Consider the following 19,939-nt stretch of genomic DNA (forward strand, 5'->3'; position numbering starts at 1 on the left):
ATTGCTGCACAATGCGTTAAGTGCCAGCTGCTCTCAGGACGTGGTCGTCGTCCGGATGGTGAGGCTCCTCATCAGATTCTGGCAGATGAAGTAGTCGAGGACTTACTGCGCCTGAAATCGTGGAGTGATGAGGTGGATCGGGCCATGCTCATGGAGTCATCCTGCGTGACTCTACCTGGAATGGTCAACCATGATGTGGTAGAACATGGTGGACGTGAGAGCCCTCAAGCAAGAGAGGATGCTGACATGGAAGATAACATTGTATCGACATTGAGCGACCTTTTAACGTCGCAGGAGTATGATTCTGTGCCGTGTGTGCCTGCGTTGGAGTGTTCAGATGAGGAGAGAACAGAGTTAAGGGATGTCAATCAGTTAATTAACGTAAGTGAGGTAGAAGGTCCGAGAGTTCATACTGTTGCCGTAGAAGTTCACAAGGAGAACATTACAGGTCCTGATAAAGCTGAGGATGCTGTTTCTAGGAAACGTGTGGCTATCCCGCCCGACTCCGACGATGTCTTGACCCCTGGACAGCGTTCTGGGAAGAAGACGTGGTCGGAAGTCACGGGTGGGGGGTCGTGTGGCTCCAGGACAGTGAGTAATATAACAGAGAATGTACAAGGTAAAGGTGGCGCCTTTGGCGTTAGTCAACGTAAAGGGAAAAAGGGTGTGGTGGTCCCTCGAGGAAAACCACCATTAGCAAAGTTAGGTGTATAACCATAAATGTTAATGGTATGAAAAATAACAGAAAGCAAGTGCAGGTTCATGAGTGGTTGCATCGCTTTGCAGTAGAGGTATGTTTTGTGCAAGAACATAACCATAAAGTTGGAAGTTTGTTTGTGATAGATGGTTATGATGTTTATATGGCTCACTCGAGTCGTCTGAAAGGTGGCGTGGCTGTGTTGATAAAAGCGACCAGCCCGTTCGTGATGAAACATTGGGAGGAAGGGGGGGGTCGCGTGGTACGCGTCATAGGTGAGTGGGGTACTTAACGGGTTGGTTTTGTAGGAGTATATGGGCCAGCTGAACATGATGTTAATATTAAAAATACTTTTGTTAACGATGTTCTTGTGTACTATTTGAGATCCCTGCCTGATATAACAGTGGTTGGTGGCGACTGGAACTGTGTGGTGCGCCGTAAAGACGTAGAACCGAGGGGAGCAGGTTATTGTTCGATTATTTTCGGTGATTTGTTGTCTGGGCTGGGGTTGGTGGATGTAAGTTGAAGCAGTGACTTAGGGATTGAGCACACTTTCGTGCGTAAGGACTATGCTGCGCACTTAGACAGGGTGTATGTGTCTTGGCGGGTAGTTGTAACCAAAGTGAGTGTGTTAGACGTATATTTCTCCGACCATCGCGGTGTTCTCGTAGAGCTTGACTGGGGGGGTCTCCCAACTCGTTTTAAAGGATATTGGAAGTTAAATACTTGTTTACTTCAAAGTGTGGACACTCTTCACGCACTTATGGACGTCTATGGGAGTAGACTCCTTGGAAGGTAGTGATTTAGTGCGACAATGGGACGAGGTTATGAAGCCTTGAATTAAGGATTTTTATGTGCATCGGGGTAAGGAGGCCTCTCGACTGGAGTATGGATTTTTGAGGTACTTGGAGGGTTCTTTACAGCACTGTTATGCGCAAGGAGAGGTATCTGGAATTTACCCAGTGGGCGAAATTGACAATCTAAAGGAACACATCCAGGTACTGAAAAATACGGATTTTGATGGGGCGCATATTTCGAGTGGATCCGAGGAGGCTGTGTGGAGTGATAAGCTGTCTGCTTGTGTCTTACGTAGTCAGACACAAAGAAGGAAGGCGACCGAAATCGTGAGTTTAGTGGTGCAGGATGGCGTTGAAGGGTATAGTGAGGGTCAGGTTGTAACAACAACTGAAGGAATAAGTTATTATGTTGATAAGTGGTTTAATCTCAAAATGCTAAATAAATATGTAAGCGTGGATGCAATATGGGAACTGGGGCGGAATGTACGATGTGAGGTGAATGATAATGATCGCTTTCTCATGGGTGGGCCTACAACTGAAGCTGAGGTGTGGGAGGCTTTGCAGGGAATGTGCAAGGGCAAGGCGCCAGGTATTGATGGCATTCCGTGTGAATATTATATTCAACATTGGGAGGTCATAAGGACTTTTCTGGTACGTTTACTCAATGCGATGAAGGAGGGGGGACGTTTAAGTTTGTCTCAGAGTACGGCGGTTTTGGTGTTAAAAAGTGTGACATACCCGTATCACTTAAGGATTACCGACCAATATCGCTAATATGTAGTGATTATAAATTATATGCAAAAATTTTAATGAATAGGATTAAGAAAGTGTTTGACAAGGTAATACATAAGGGTCAGTTTGGCGTGCCAGGTCGGTCGATGTATGATGGTCATGGGAATATCAGGGAGTTTGTCGAGGAATGCGGAACGAGGGGCGGGGGTGGTGTTTTGGCTTTAGACTGGCAAGCTGCTTTTGATAGTGTAGAAAGGGAGGTGCTGTGGAAGTTTATGAGATGGCAGGGTTTTGGAAATGAGATCATCATGTGGGCTCGTTCTTTGTACAATGGTGCTGGGTTTCAAGTACAAATTAATGGGAAGTTAGGAGACGTTGTCAAATTGAATAGAGGCATTCGACAGAGATGCCCTATGTCTCAAATGTTCTTTGCTTGCATGCAGGACCCTTTTTATTGGACAGTTTGTGGGTGGGGAGTAGATTCGTCGTGGGGTTCGGGTAGTGATCGACCAGCCATAGTAGGTTATGTAGATGATACAACTGTCCTATTACGTACGTGGGAGCAATTGAGTTTTGTGGGAAGACTTGTAAATGTATTTGGTAAGGCAACAGGAATGCGGGTTAACAAAGAAAAATCAAAGATTATGAAGCTGGGAGATTGGGCGAGAGAGGAGGTAGGTATAGAGACTTGGACGGTGGTTGACTGTGTTAACATATGTGGTATACAGTATATGAGAGAGGTTGATAAGACGAGGGCATGAAATTCGGGGAGGGTGGTGAATAGTGTTTTGAGGCGTATAAATAGTCTAAGGCCACGACATTTAACCCTACACCAGAGAGCGATAGTAATTAATGTTCTTCTTTATAGTAAAGTTTGGCACGTTGCTGCACTGTATCCACTAATACAGGGGGATCTCAAACATCTTTTAAATAGAGTTTATAGATTTTTGTGGGGCTCAGGGTGCGACTGGCTCAAAAGAGCGGTGGTAGAGACACCAATGCGTCAAGGAGGGTTAGATCTTGTTCCTTTAAGAGACCGAGTCATCGCTTGTTATGTAAAGCATCGTTTTCTCTGACTGGGTGGCAGGCATGGTGGTTTAACAGAAATGTATCGTGACCTGCGCAGGTGGTGGGGACAGACAGATTTAATTAGGTGCGAGTCGATGCTACGTGTGTTACTGTGCATGCGAGACATGCGGAGCGTTAAATTGAGTACTTTGGAAAGAATGGGTATGGTGAAAGTTGAGGTGAGAGTTCAGGGAATGTTACCCATGTACGCGTGGTGTGATATGTGGAAGCGGGTTCATCAGTTACGTCTCCTTCCTCGAGTACGCGAAGTGGTTTTTAAATTTTTGCATGGGATTCTGCCGTCCAAGGTGGTGTTGTCTAATCGGCGTGTAGAGGTGGACCAGAGTTGTTCAGCGTGCGGGGAGGACGAATCAGCGTTTCATGTTGTGTATTTCTGTGAAGCTTTAGGTATAGTACGTGCGTGGTTAAGCAGGGTTTTACGGATGGTAGGGGAGGGAGGTTTGTCGGTACTTAGGGCGTTGAGTTTTGATGTGGGTGGGGTTGACATCTGCATACAACGTGCAGTGTCATATGTCGTAGCCGATTATCTTTATGTGTCATGGGCCATGAGGCATGTTGAAGGTAATGGCAGAATCCGGGTTTTAGCGGGAACAATTCTTAGAACTAAGTGTCGAAATCATTTGGTATATGAGGGGAGATGGGAGAAAGATTTCCCGTCTGCATATAGAGCGTTAGAGTTAAAGGATTTGAGATAATTTGTGTTCGTTCAGTGGGCAATCTTACGGGCTGGTCAGCTGCGTTTAATTGTGTGTAAATGTCTTGTGTTTGTGAATGTTGTATGTATGTCTCCAATGTGATGATGACAATAATAAAAATGTAAAAATTTTGTATGTGCAGAACGTTAAAAGTTTTGCCTTTTTTTATTCTTGTATACCAATCATTGGTATTTGTGTAGATGTGTTTTCCTATTACATGTAATATATGATATTACATGTAATTGATTACATTATTTGTTGAGATGTAAAATAACACATCGTATTTGTTATATTTGGATGTTTTTGTCGTCGATTCATTAATACCTATGTCTATGTTGGTGTGTATGAGTGTGTTTGTGTGTGTGTGCTATTGTGTGTGTTGGTTTTTTAACACTGATTTATTATACAATCTATATACTTACCCGTGTGTGCTTGCCATTTGTATATACAACATAGTTAGACATGTTCTTTAATAATGTATAATGTGTTGTGTCTGAGTATAAAGCCATTGTCAATACTTTGTTTGTGTGTAAGGTGTATTACCATTATATTGTACGGTATCGTTGGTCGTGTGAGATTATTGTAAAATTAACCGCTTTCTTTTGTGTGTTTTTAATATACATTTATCATTGTGTATCTCACTGTTTTAAATAAAATATAAAAAAACTATCATCTTGCATGGAAGCTGCCTTTTTTCCTGTGATCCTGCCTGCCTCCCAACTCTACTTTAACAAGATATACTCAAAACAACTATCAGCCAGCTCAACACGTGTCCTCCGCTTTTCTATATTCGCCATACAATGCTCTGCGGCTGGGTTTAGCCCTGGCTTGTTCTCTGCAACTCGAGACGTTCCTCCCCAGAGCTATTCTTCGTCTGTCCCCACTTCCCCCATCACCTCTTGTGGATCTTACCTGTGAGTTGTTGTTGTTAAACATTTTAAAGTTACTGCTTACTAAACCTTGTTTTTTAACGAAGTAACGATGTATTTATAGAGAACTAATATAGTCTTGCAAAGGGTAAATGGGGGCATTACATGAGAGAATGGATAACAGGGGTAGGAGTTACGACTTAACTTAATTTGTTGTTCAAGACACATGAGCTAACACTTTAGACTTTGTTACTCCAAGGCTCCTGGACCGAAACATTTCCATAGATAAAATGTCCTGTTTGCTCGTGTGTCTTTAACCACAACTTAACGGTATTACATACCAGGTTTTGACCATAACTTATTCTGGTGACCTACTGAGAAGCAGAGCCTAGTGATGAGGCTAGCAGAAACGAGGCAAAGGACGCCACCCAGGTAGAAGGCTGCGGTGTAGTCCTTGTATCCTGGGGAAAAGGAAGTAGTGTAAACCATGTTAAGAATTCTACGATCTTAACTCATTTCAAAAGTCAAGTAACACCCGGATACCTACATACTGCTAGGTGTACAGGGGCAACAGGCGTAAGGAAACATGCCCAACGTCTCCACCTGTCCAGGATTGAACCTGGGTCTTTTGGTTGTGAGCTAAAGATGCTGCCACGAGCCACTTATATTCGTGTCTGATACTACTTGCAACTGACTCAGTTTTGTGCGTCCACGTATCACTTTTTTGTCAATATATTTATTTTGTGTATTGCTACATTAATGTTTTGTCACTGCATCAGTTTTGTACCTCCCTCCATCAACTCATTAAGCATAAATTGTGGCATGCTTGTGTCAGAAGCCAGACACAGGTGTGGTAAGATTGTGGACAATGGAGTTAGACTGCACATGCTGTGAATTCCATCTCACATTGGTCTTCGGATGCATAATAGAACTGATAAATTGGCTAAGCTGTATGCTTTCAAAGAGGGAGTAGATTACAATCTTGGCTTGTCAGGTAGTAGTTTGAGAACAATAATACGAAAAAAAACTTCAACTGAATTTCATTGACTTAAGACTCAGGGAGACTGACACAAGTCAGTCCATCTATCATCATTCTATCATGCAGGAGGAGCCACATGTCTATGGTGCATCCAACAAAATAAGCAGACTCTTGGATGTCACTACCGCCCGGCTCCGGCTGGGTTACATGTGGAAAATTGCATTTATCTGAATGTATAATTATGTACATAACAGTAAATGAACATAGATAATTATTATTTATCAGTTAGACAAGTAGGAATTTGGGACACCTAGGTCGCAAAAATGTCCCCCTTCGATACCTACCACTGTCATATCCACAAGTTGCTCTGGACCTATTAATTAAATGAAATATACATACACCAGGAATTCTGGTAAATATATAAATTTGTGGACTATATATTAAAAAAATAAATTGTTATATATATTCACAATTACATAACAGAAGGAAAATATATCTTAATATCACTCACCAATTTGACTGGATATTAAGTTGTATCATACTCAGAAAAACCTCACTAACTAAATTTATGAAAACACTGGCCAGAATTATACACAAATCTAGAGAGCTTATCTGAGGTTCCTGGAGCTGTCTTGTCCAGTCGTCTGATATCTCAAGTTATGCAGGAATGCACATCCAACAATTTCGCCTCCTATTTGAGAGGTGTCAATCCAATTTTAACCTCTAGAGCACGAAAAATTCTTCCCATTATATTAACGTTGTATCCAATTCAAAACCAAGATGGCGAGTCTCGTCTGCGCAGACGCAGGCTTTCCGTTTTCTATGACATAAATATTATTAAATACAGTATGGCCATCTATTTACATATAAATACTGAATTTCTGGAAAATATATACAGTATTTTCCACACTGCGGCCGGCCGGAGTTCGTTGCTAAACGATTCAAATTACTCCTTCCTTTAGGAGACGATTCCAGCCAGTTCTGGCTTGAGTGGCTGTTCTCCTAGTAGGTCTTACTACGATTTCATCTTCCGGCATCACTTGGTCTGCGTTATCTTCCATATCACTCGTGTCACTTTCCCTCAGATTTTCATTTACGTTTGATTGAACACCTAATTCCAAGGGAATCAATTTATTAATTGTGCGTAAACTTTCCTGGCCACGACACAACACTTTGACATTCCTGACAACACCTTGTGCATCTGGGTACAATGTCAATACTTTGCCCAGAGGCCACAATGTTCGATGTTGTTCAGTGTCAATTAACACAATGTCACCTGGTTGAATGGTCTGTCGATTTACTGCCTCTGTCGCACCATAAAAGTGTTCACGTAGTGTAAGAAGATATTCCTTACGCCACACATTAGACCAATGATCAATTACTTTATTTAACATTTTAAATTTATTACACAACACTGCCGCATCATTGTAATCTTCATCACTTTCTTCCGGATTATCTCTATAGACAGGGGCAGCTTCCAATTTCCTTCCACATATTAGGTGAGAAGGTGTTAATACATCTGCATCAGGTGTATCACTCATGTACGAGAGAGGCCTATTATTTATACGATTTTCTGCCTCCACTAACACTGCACGGAATTCTTCCAAATTAATTCTCTTCCGGTGTAGTACTTTGCGGAGACACCTCTTCACTGTGCCTATCAGTCTTTCGTACAGCCCCCCCTGCCAAGGGGCTCTAGGAGTAATAAATTTCCAGGTACACCCTCGCTGGGTTAACAGAGATTGAACATCGTTACTATTATTTAATTCTATCAAGTGTTGAGCACCTGCTACAAAATTTGTGGCATTATCCGAAATCATCAACCTCGGACAGGATCTCCTAGCTGCAAATTTTCGAAACAGCTGTATAAACTGTTCTGCAGACAAGTCCTGTGCCACTTCTAAATGAACTGCCCTAGTAGCAGTACAGGTGAACAAACAAACATACACTTTCAGTGGAACACCATTTGACGTACCTGTTAAAATTATTGGACCACTATAGTCTACACCTGTTACATCAAATGGTTTCACTAATTGTACACGCTCCTTTGGCAATGGTGGAGGACCTGGGTACATATAGGATCTGGCATCCACACGGCGACATATTACACAAGATTTAATCACCCTTTTTACACTTTGCCGTCCTTGTGGAATCCAGAAAGTTTCCCTAATACAATTTAAGGTATCTTGTACCCCACCATGCATTACATTTTTATGGGCATTTAGAACAATCAAATTTGTTAGATGATGAGTTTTGGGCAGTAAGATAGGGTGTTTAGCATAATCACCCAATTCAGCATTTTGTAACCTACCTCTGCACCTAATTACATTGTTCTCTAAATACAGCCCCAATTTCTCTATTATAGAACCTTTCACAATTTTTCTTTCCATCATCAATTTAATCTCATTTCCATAGATTTCCTCCTGTACCCTCTTTATCCAATATTCAAGAGGATGTGAAAACTTATATGAAATATTCATCTTGTTTAGAAATTTAAACACCAACTTAGTTACATTGATTAGTTTGGGTAAAGAAGAATACCTATTTATATCAATGGATAAAGAAGGACAAACTATTGGAGCGGTGGTCACAGTAATTTCAACAGGAGCAATATACGCCTTTTGTACAGGCCAATTAGCTTTATTTACCAACCAGCTCGGTCCTTTAAACCATGATACAGCATTTACAAATTTAGCATAAGGTAAACCTCGAGACAAGAAATCAGCTGGATTCTCCTCACCAGGTATATGATTAAATGTTAACATATGCTGACCCAAACTATTATACTTCTCTTGCATCTGATTAATTTCAGCGACTCTGTTTTGTACGTACACAATTTTACTGTTTCCATTACGAATCCATTGTAAGGATACCTCATTATCAGACCAAATTACAGTGTCGCTAATATTTATCTCCTGCAACTTATTTCTTATATAATTAGCTAATTTGACACCTACATAAATGGCTGTTAATTCCAACTGAGGTAAGGTACGTGATTTAATTGGAGACACTTTAGCCTTAGACATAACAAGAGAAATAACACTATTACATTGAAGATAAGCAACTGCTCCATATGCCAATTTTGAAGCATCACAAAAAATGTGGAGTACATTTTTCCCATTTGGATTGGCCACCTGGCGTGGGAACTCCAACATTGGAATTTTCTCATAATCACCAATTAATTCATCCCACCTGTTAATGAATTCCTCAGGTAGAATTTCATCCCAAGCACATTTAAGTTTCCATGCTTCCTGAATTAATAATTTCCCTCTTATAGTAAGGGGTGACACTAAACCTAGTGGATCAAAACATTTGGAAACTTCAGCAAGCAAAACTCTCTTAGTTAATTTATTGGGCATACTGTAATTATTAGGTTTTAACATTAACAAATCTCTCTCAGTATCCCAATTTAAACCCAATACATTACTACATTTTGGCACTTCATCTCCAGGGTAATCTTTACTTATTTTGTCCTTCAATTTGGACGAATTACTATTCCATTCTCTCAGAGGCATATTTGCACTTTGCATTATTTTATTAGCCTCTCCATAAGTCATTAACAGTTCCTCTTCAGTTGACGTCACACCCAGGAAATTGTCCACATAAAATTGTTTGCTCATTACTTTACTCAATGGACTTTCCATACGTTTAAGGTGTGCATTTATCGTCGCTTGAAGTAGGAACGGACTGGATGTAGCACCAAATAATACGCTCCTAAAGCGAAAGGTTTTCAGAGGGCTAAGTGGGTCAATAGGATTCTCAGGCCATAAGAAGCGGGTACAATCCCGGTCAGCCTCTTGTAAACCCACTCTTAGGAAAGCTTTACTTATGTCAGCCGTAAAGGCATAATTCTTTACTCTGAAATTTAATAAGATATCTCCTAATTTTTCCGTCAACGACGGACCTGTCATCAAACAGTCATTTAAACTAGGTACATTTTTGTTACTCCTGGCACTACAATTAAACACAATCCTCAAAGGAGTGGTCTTAGAATCCTTCTTCACTCCGTGATGTGGCAAATAGTGACCATAAATTTTGGCTTGCTCAGGAGGTACCTCTTCTATAAATTTATTAATTAACTGCTCAGCAATTATATCATTATAGGCAGTTAACAATTCTGGTGTCTTACTCAGTTCGCGGAGCTGAGCCTTTAACTGTCCATATGCCATTCTGTAATTAGTGGGCAATTCTGGATGGTTCAGTCTCCACGGAAGTCGTACCCAGTATTGTCCAGATTCAAATTTTACATCTCTCAGGTATTGCTCCTGAGTAAAAGAATCGTCTGGACTTTCTTCATTTACATTTATTCCAATGCTGTCTAATTCCCACAATTTATGCACTGGCTCAACACCATCCTCTATGGAAGAATTATACTGGGGTACGACTTCATGAGTAAGACACACAGTTATGGTATTTGTAGTTTCCTCTAGTCATGAATTATTATTACGAGGAATCCTACCATACATTACATGGCCTCCTGCAGTCTTCAAAAGGGTGACACCACATTTCTTTACCATACCCTTTACAAAGGAGGCATAATAGTCACTACCTATCAAAATATTTATTGGGCCTACAGAATCATCACTTACACCAGAAGGTGCTAAATTTACATTATGTGAAAGTCTTTCTGTAGCTTTACTAAGCCCTACTGTAGATATTTTCTCTGGAAGTCTATCTACAATTACTGCATTAACACGTTTTTTCTCATTGCCCAACCTGACAGTTACATAAACAGTGTCATACAATTGAGCTCTTTTATCCGAGAGAAAACCAGATAATTTTAAAGTTGTGGGATCTCCCATCTGTACTTTCATACCATCAAGACATTTACGTTTTATGAAAGTATGCTGGGATCCCTGGTCTAATAATGCAGTTACATTTTTTGATTTATGCCTTTTATCATCAACTTTAACCTGTAACACAGGTAAGGCTACTTCAGCAAAACCATCATTATTAACATTAGCAGCAATTTTTACGTTAACCACTGTTGTGTCAGGATTGTCAACATTATCATTATTATCAACATTATCATATAGACCTTTACACATGACTATATGGTGTCTTCCTTTGTGACATTGATAACAGAAGTTTAATTTGGCATAACAATCCTTTACATTGTGATTACCCAAACACCTGATACATCTGTCAAGTTCCTCCAATCTTTCAACTTTATCATTCCATGAATTGTATGCATTGCAATTCTTAGAAAAATGAGTACCCTTGCAGAAAAGACAATCTCTCTTTTCTTTGACTGGTTTCTTATTAACTGGGCTACTCTTAGGAGGGTACTTATTCTTCTTACCTTGTGGAGAATCATTATTTCTGATTCCTCCTAATTGATATGTACCTATGCAACTATTTTTAGGAAATGAATTTTAATTATTAATATTGGGATAATTTTTACCTTTGTGAAACTTGACAGATACCTCAGAGCTATTATGTGTTGCATCTTTAAAATGAGTTAGTTGGCTGGTCTGCAACTGAACAATTAATTCTTGTAGACCTAGTCTTATTTCCTCCAGACCAAAATAACCCTTGTGATATTTATTCGAGAGCCATTCAAGTGTTTTACAGCTTAATTTATTCTGTACCATGGCACTCAATAACCAGTCTGATTCCTTCAGATTATATTTATTACTTAAAGTTTTGAGAGTGCTCTCCAGTTTAACTCTAAACTGCTGTAAACCTTTGTAAGTGTGATCTGGAGATTTTAAATTAACAATGATATTCACTAGATCCAACCTACTTTGTTCTATATTACCATAAGTGACCTTCAACAAGTCAACTGCTTCCTTGTAAGAGTCATCTACATTGGGAAAGGCTTGTATGAGTATGTGAGCATCTCCTCTTACCTGTCCTTTGAGGTAAAATAATTTAGTTACACAGGCTAGGTCACTCCTGTCATGCACAGCTGCTTTAAAAATTGACCAAAATTCCTCCCAATTTTCTCCAGGATTAAACACAGGCAAACACAATTCTGGGAGTTTTGGCAAAGACATATTATTTGTTGGAGCAGACTGACCAACTGCCTGGTTTACACATTTTAATTTATTCAAGGCCTGACTTTTACAAGAAAGAATCTTTTCCTCTAATTCATAATACTGATTAATCATGAGATCTACTTCAGTCTCATCTACACAGTTTACTAATAAATCTCCTTCATATTTGTTGTAATATAATTTGTATGAATCATATCTATTACCTAAAGCATCTAAATACAATTTTAAATCATCAGTATTCACAGTTTCTTGATTCATTAATTCCAAGCACTTATTATATGCCTTGGTTACATGAACTTTTCTAGCCTGTATTGATGCTTTCTTTACTCTATATTCCATATGTTTGTCTTCTATATTAATTTCCTCATTTTCAGCCATGATGCAATGTATTAAATTCAACTTAATAACACTGATTATGTACTAAATTATGCACTTTATAAAGGTAAATAGTACAACTTACCTTTAAATAAATTCTAGCTACTTGAGCTTAGCAATTACATGTAAAAAATTGTAATATAAATTTTAAATACACATTAATAATGTTAGCTACACTTGAGCTTAGCAATTACACATGTAAGAAATTTATATATAAATTTTAAATGTACATTAATACAAACCTTTAGCCAGCCTTGGCTTATCAAAATTATTATACAAATTAATATAAATCCTTGCCAGAATTTGGCATAGCAAAATTAATATTATACACATTAATATAATTAGCAACACTTGCCTTATCAATTACACATACATTGATATAAATCTTGGCCAGAATTGTCTTATCAAATTAATATTGTAATAATTATAATCCACTACACATTAAGTAAAATTAATATTATACACATTAATATAATTAGCAACACCTGGCTTATCAATTACACATACACTGATATAAATCTTGGCCAGAATTGTCTTATCAAATTAATATTATACAAATTAATATAAACTTAGCCAGACTTGACTTATCAAAATTAATATTGTAATAATTATAATCCACTACACATTAAATAAATTTGTGAACTTAACATCCACCTCCTTCTGTCATTTCACATATAATTATTAAGTAATTAACTAATTAATGACTTCACTAATTACCTCCGGTTCAAGAAGGACCAACGGGCAAATTAAATGTGGAAAATTGCATTTATCTGTATGTATAATTATGTACATAACAGTAAATGAACATAGATAATTATTATTTATCAGTTAGACAAGTAGGAATTTGGGACACCTAGGTCGCAAAAAGTCCCCCTTCGATACCTACCACTGTCATATCCACAAGTTGCTCTGGACCTATTAATTAAATGAAATATACATCACCAGGAATGCTGGTAAATATATAAATCTGTGGACTGTATATTAAAAATAAAAAATGATTATATATAAATACACATATTACATAACAGAAGGAAAATATATCTTAATATCACTCACCAATTTGACTGGAGATTAAGTTGTATCATACTCAGAAAAACCTCACTAACTAAATTTATGAAAACACTGGCCAGAATTATACACAAATCTAGAGAGCTTATCTGAGGTTCCTGGAGCTGTCTTGTCCAGTCGTCTGATATCTCAAGTTATGCAGGAATGCACATCCAACAATTTCGCCTCCTATTTGAGAGGTGTCAATCCAATTTTAACCTCTAGAGCACGAAAAATTCTTCCCATTATATTAACGTTGTATCCAATTCAAAACCAAGATGGCGAGTGTCTCATCTGTGCAGACGCAGGCTTTCCGTTTTCTATGACATAAATATTATTAAATACAGTATGGCCATCTATTTACATATAAATACTGAATTTCTGGAAAATATATACAGTGTTTTCCACAGATTCCATGGCCTGACTACTCTATGACTGAAGAAATACTTCCTAACATCCCTTTGATTCATCTGAGTCTTCAACTTCCAATTGTGACCTCTTGTGTCTGTGTCCCTTCTCTGGAACATCCCGTCTTTGTCCACCTTGTCAATTCCGTGCAGTATTTTATATGTCGTTATCATGTCTCCCCTGACCCTCCTGTCCTCCAGTGTCGTCAGGCCAACTTCCCTCAACCTTTCTTCGTAGGACAATCCCCGTAGCTCTGGGACTAGTCTTGTTGCAAACCTTTGCACTTTCTCTAATTTCTTGACGTGCTTGACTAGGTGTGGATTCCAAACTGGTGCTGCATACTCCAGTATGGGCCTGACATAAATGGTATACAGAGTCCTAAACGAATCCTTACTGAGGTATCGGAACGCTATCCGTAGGTTTGCCAGGCGCCCGTATGCTGCAGCAGTTATCTGATTGATGTGCGCCTCAGGAGATATGCTCGGTGTTATACTCACCCCCAGATCTTTTTCCTTGAGTGAGGTTCGCAGTCTTTGGCCATCTAAACTATATTGTGTCTGCGGTCTTCTTTGTCCTTCCCCAATCTTCATGACTTTGCATTTGGCAGGGTTAAATTCAAGGAGCCAGTTGCTGGACCAGGCTTGTAGCCTGTCCAGGTCTCTTTGTAGTCCTGCCTGATCCTCATCCGATTTGATTCTTCTCATTAACTTCGCATCATCTGCAAACAAGGACACTTCTGAGTCTATCCCTTCAGTTATGTCGTTCACATATACCAAGAACAGCACAGGTCCTAGGACTGACCCCTGTGGAACCCCGCTTGTCACAGGCGCCCACTCTGACACCTCGTCGCGTACCATGACTCGTTGTTGCCTCCCTGACAGGTATTCTCTGATCCATTGCAGTGCCTTTCCTGTTATGTGTGCCTGATCCTCTAGCTTTTGCAGTAACCTCTTGTGAGGAACTGTGTCGAAGGCCTTCTTGCAGTCCAAAAATATGCAGTCGATCCACCCCTCTCTCTCTTGTCTTACTTCTGTCACCTTGTCATAAAACTCCAGTAGGTTTGTGACACAGGATGTTCCTTCCCTGAAACCGTGCTGGTTGTCAATTATACACTTGTTTCTTTCCAGGTGCCCCACCACTCTCCTCCTGATGATCTTCTCCATGACCTTGCATACTATACACGTTAGTGATACAGGTCTGTAGTTTAGTGCATCATGTCTGTCTCCCTTTTTAAAAATTGGGACTACATTTGCCATTTTCCATACCTCAGGGAGTTGCCCAGTTTCAAGTGATGTGTTGAAGATCTTTGTTAATGGCTCACACAATATCTCTGCTCCCTCTTTAAGGACCCATGGAGAGATGTTGTCTGGTCCCACCGCCTTTGAGGTGTCAAGTTCGCATAGCAGCTTCTTCACCTCCTCCTTGGTTATATGTACCTCATCCAGCACTTGCGGGTGTGCCCCCCTGTTCTGATTTCCTGGAGTCCTACTGGGTTCCACTGTAAATACCTCTTTAAATCTTGTGTTGAGCTCCTGACATACCTCTTGGTCGTTTCTTGTGAATTCCCCATCACCCTTCCTCAGTCTGATTACCTGGTCCTTGACTGTTGTTTTCCTCCTGATGTGGCTGTACAACAGCTTCGGGTCAGTCTTTACTTTTGATGCTATGTCATTTTCATATTGTCTCTGAGCCTCCCTTCTTATCTGTGCATATTCGTTCCTGGCTCTTCGGCTGATTTCTTTATTTTCCTGAGTTCTCTGTCTTCTGTACCTTTTCCATTCTCTAGTACACCTAGTTTTTGCCTCCCTACACCTTTGGGTGAACCAAGGACTCGTTCTGTTCTTCCCATTATTTCTGTTTCCCTTGGGAACAAACCTCTCCTCTGCCTCCTTGCATTTTGTTGCTACATAGTCCATCATTTCTTGTACTGGTTTTCCTGTCAGTTCCCTCTCCCACTGAATGTCTTGAAGGAAGTTCCTCATGCCTGAGTAATTCCCCCTTTTGTAGTTTGGTTTTTCCCAGCCTATTCCTGCTACTCTCTCCACTTGGAGCTCAACTATGTAGTCGAAGCACAGAACCACATGATCACTAGCTCCCAGAGGCCTTTCATACATGATACCCTCGATGTCCGAACTACTCATGGTGAATACAAGGTCCAGTCTTGCTGGTTCATCCTCTCCTCTCTCTCTGGTAGTGTCTCTAACATGTTGATGCATGAGGTTTTCCAGTACCACATCCATCATCTTGGCTCTCCATGTTTCGGGACCCCCATGGGGCTCCAGGTTTTCCCAGTCAATCTCCTTGTGTGCAAGAAAGGTATAAAATACCGACAATATGAAAGTTAAGACACATGTGCAACATCTGGATATCTTTATTGTAGTAGACGTTTCGCCATCCAGTGGCTTTATCAATACAGATTCTAGGACATAATAGGAAGACAGTAGAACTATATACAAAAGATGAGGTAATCAGTCCCTCGGCCTTGGAGTTAGTGTTCACAGCATCGTGGTGCAGGAGAATCTGGAGCAAAGACAAGAAGACTGGCGGTTTATATAGGCGTCAGTGGATAGGGACGGGCAGCAGGCGAGGGCAAAGTCACTGGTAGGCGGGATTCCCCAGTGGAAGTAGGTCCTTCCCAAAGAGATGGGTTAGTTGCAGCAGCCGTGAAGGTCTTGTAGATGTCCTCTGAACCAAGATTCCATGATGTTGCAGTGTCTGACAAGTTGTGCAAGAAAGGTATAAAATACCGACAATATGAAAGTTAAGACACATGTGCAACATCTGGATATCTTTATTGTAGTAGACGTTTCACCATCCAGTGGCTTTATCAATACAGATTCTAGGACATAATAGGAAGACAGTAGAACTATATACAAAAGATGAGGTAATCAGTCCCTCGGCCTTGGAGTTAGTGTTCACAGCATCGTGGTGCAGGAGAATCTGGAGCAAAGACAAGAAGACTGGCGGTTTATATAGGCGTCAGTGGATAGGGACGGGCAGCAGGCGAGGGCAAAGTCACTGGTAGGCGGGATTCCCCAGTGGAAGTAGGTCCTTCCCAAAGAGATGGGTTAGTTGCAGCAGCCGTGAAGGTCTTTGGGAAGGACCTACTTCCACTGGGGAATCCCGCCTACCAGTGACTTTGCCCTCGCCTGCTGCCCGTCCCTATCCACTGACGCCTATATAAACCGCCAGTCTTCTTGTCTTTGCTCCAGATTCTCCTGCACCACGATGCTGTGAACACTAACTCCAAGGCCGAGGGACTGATTACCTCATCTTTTGTATATAGTTCTACTGTCTTCCTATTATGTCCTAGAATCTGTATTGATAAAGCCACTGGATGGCGAAACGTCTACTACAATAAAGATATCCAGATGTTGCACATGTGTCTTAACCTCAATCTCCTTGTGATTGAAATCACCCATAACTAGTAACTTTGCTCCTCCCATGTGTGCTCTCCTGGCCACCTCGGCTAGTGTGTCGATCATTGCTCTGTTGCTCTCATCATATTCTTCTCTTGGCCTCCTGCAGTTCTGTGGTGGGTTGTACATTACTGCAATTATCACCTTATGTCCCTCAGACTGGATTGTTCCTACTAAGTAGTCCCTTTCGCCCATGCCATCCATTCCTTCCATTTTCTCAAAACCCCACTGGTTTTTAATGAGCAGTGCAACTCCTCCTCCCCCTCTCCTCCCTCTGTCTTTCCTGAGGATTTGATATCCGGATGGAAAGATTGAATCTGTTATTATTCTGGTGAGTTTTGTTTCTGTGAGTGCTATTATGTCTGGGGATGTCTCTTTGATTCTTTCGTGCCACTCCTCATACTTGTTTGTTATTCCATCTGCATTTGTATACCACACCTTCAACTTCTTTTCTAAGACTGTGGTCTGGGAGGTATATTGGGGTTGGGGAAGTGGGAGACCTGGTAAGGAACTATGGGTTGTTGCTGTAGGGGTGGAGTTTGTAATGTAGTGGGTGGAGGCATTGGATGTGGCATGGGTGTTTTGATTTAGAGTGTTTGGTTGCACTGGGGTTGACCTGGTTGGGAGGCTTCTATAGGAAGTTGTGAGGGAGGCTGTATTTGATCTTCTTCCTGGGTCTGGGATCTCCTGTCTGTCTTCTCCATCCCCTCTCTTTCCTCCTTTCGCCTTTGTAACATCTCTCTCAGTTTCTGCCTTTCTTCTTGTTATCTGTCGCGGTCGAGATACACCTTCCTGTATGCCGGCATGTCCCTTAATCGTGCTTTCTCCTGCAGGATCCTGGTCCGAGTCGCTTCTGCCTTGAAGGTCACTTTCACTGGCCGGGTTCTTTTTTTTACAAACCCCCCTATTCTCCGAAAATTTTCCAGCTGGGTCATGTCGTCTTCTCCTATTGCTTTCATGATGCTTTCAATTGCTTTTTTTTCCCCTTGTTTTCTTGCTTCATATGTTTCCCCTTCAGCTTCCTGGAGCCCATACACAAAGACTGACCTCACCCTTTCATTCTCCCACTGCTTATCCCTGTGTATCCCCTCATTTAATTTGGTTTCCTGCACTGCAGCTTTCCTTTCTTCAGTTTCACTGGCTAATGTGTGTGTGTGTGTGTGTGCGTGTGTGTGTGTGTGTGACTCAACAATCAATATTTGCACCAGTAACTCATTACAGTTGTGACCGGGTGTGGAAGTGTGAATTGCTCATTACACTATAATTTGTTCATGATTGTAGCCATGTATAAACGTAAGTAACCATTCTTACAGGATTCATTACCTTTGTAACTTGTGAGTTCATTACCTTGTACCTAGTTCAGCCATCCAAACTTTGGGGGCCCAGTCCCTGGACCCATTACGTACCTCTGTAATCTGTAAATACCTTTGTAACTTGTCATGATTGTGACCAGACCTACCTGGAGTTCATTACCTTTGTAAATTGTGAGTTCATTACCACTGTTACTTGCTCAGCTATCAAAACTTTGGAGTCCAGTCCCTGGACCCATTATGTACCTCTGTAATCTTTTGACTACCGCCCACAGGATGGGTATGGGGTACATAATAAACATATTAAACTAACTCAGTATTACCTACATACCCTCTCTCCACATGCACACACGCACGCACACGCGGTGTATGGCGTCATACAGGAGGGAAGTCACCTACCTGTGACTTGGTATCGCCAGTCGAGGAAGAGCCCTGCCAGGAGGGGGACTGTGGCCAGTCCCAGGATGAACATGAAGCGCTGCTTGCCGTAGTCACCTTCATGCTGCTTTACTACTGCAAGGGTCACCGCATCCTACCACCCACCAAAACGTTCACACCGCATGAAACATATCAAGAACAATCAATTTAAAGAGTACTGACGCTACATAAAACACTTTAAGACTAATCAGTTTCGTGATACAGAACATTAACGCTCTAGAAAATATATCAAAAGCTTAAACTTTAATAAGCACGTAATCAGTATTCATGTCTATTAAGACAGTGTACCAGACGTTACCCGTGAGTCACTCACCATCATAGTAAATAGTGAGTTTAAGAAGAACGTAGCAAGCACGCGGAGGATGAGATATATCCAGAATGTGTTGGAATAGTGGGAGAGATGATCAGGCAGGTGGCACTGTGGCACCTGCGTCACTTGGCACTCGACAGAACACTGGGGAGAACAGGTGAGGGAGTGGTACAAGTGGTCGTCGTATACCAGGTCTGACCAGGTGTGGTAGCACCGCTCCTTCTCCCTCCACGACAACAATGTACCATTTATGGTGATCTGTTGGGAACCACTTAGTTTATTAGTTTAATTAGATACTTGAGGCATCAAGGCGAGTACGAATAGGAAGCACATTTGTTTCGTGCTTGGCATCCGGGGGATAAAACCTCCGCCGCGTCTTTTGCTTAATTAATGACCCACATGGGTTTAGTGCTTAACTTTAAAAAAAAACTCTCCTTCCTTTCAAGGAGAGTGGTCATGATCCAAGGAATTGGAGCTAACCTTCACTCCCTTGGATCAAAAATAATAACCTCTCTTTCACCAGATGCTGTATGACCCCTAGCGCTTTCCATGAAAGTAATGATAATTCACAACCCTCCTCATCTCAATATTGCCATACCTCCTCAGTGTAAATGCATTCCTCAGAAATTGGATGAAGATGAGTGTACCTGGTCAGTGAGAGTGTAGTTGTGACAGTCACAGTATTGGTCTGCGTGGAGACACACAGTCACCTCAGAAGGCGGCGATGAACATTCAAACTCACAACTCTGCAAAACATACATTTGCTTCACGTATT

The 19,939-nt window shown here is 40.9% G+C and overlaps 1 protein-coding gene across 1 annotated transcript in view; it reads right to left on the bottom strand.

Annotated features, from left to right (window-relative positions):
- LOC128698164 (major facilitator superfamily domain-containing protein 6) overlaps positions 1-19,939 on the bottom strand; it is a 65,238-nt gene that overhangs the window by 26,449 nt on the left and 18,850 nt on the right. The window contains exons 5-8 of the mRNA XM_070098684.1: positions 19,812-19,939; positions 19,168-19,422; positions 18,816-18,948; positions 5,255-5,340 (exon numbers count right to left, since the gene is read on the bottom strand). The exon at positions 19,812-19,939 is cut by the window's right edge and continues 12 nt beyond it. Coding sequence (XP_069954785.1) covers positions 5,255-5,340; positions 18,816-18,948; positions 19,168-19,422; positions 19,812-19,939 — 602 coding nt within the window. The remainder of the gene's footprint in view (positions 1-5,254; positions 5,341-18,815; positions 18,949-19,167; positions 19,423-19,811) is intronic.

This window comes from Cherax quadricarinatus, chromosome 63, assembly GCF_038502225.1.
Source record: "Cherax quadricarinatus isolate ZL_2023a chromosome 63, ASM3850222v1, whole genome shotgun sequence".
Taxonomy (NCBI): domain Eukaryota; kingdom Metazoa; phylum Arthropoda; class Malacostraca; order Decapoda; family Parastacidae; genus Cherax; species Cherax quadricarinatus.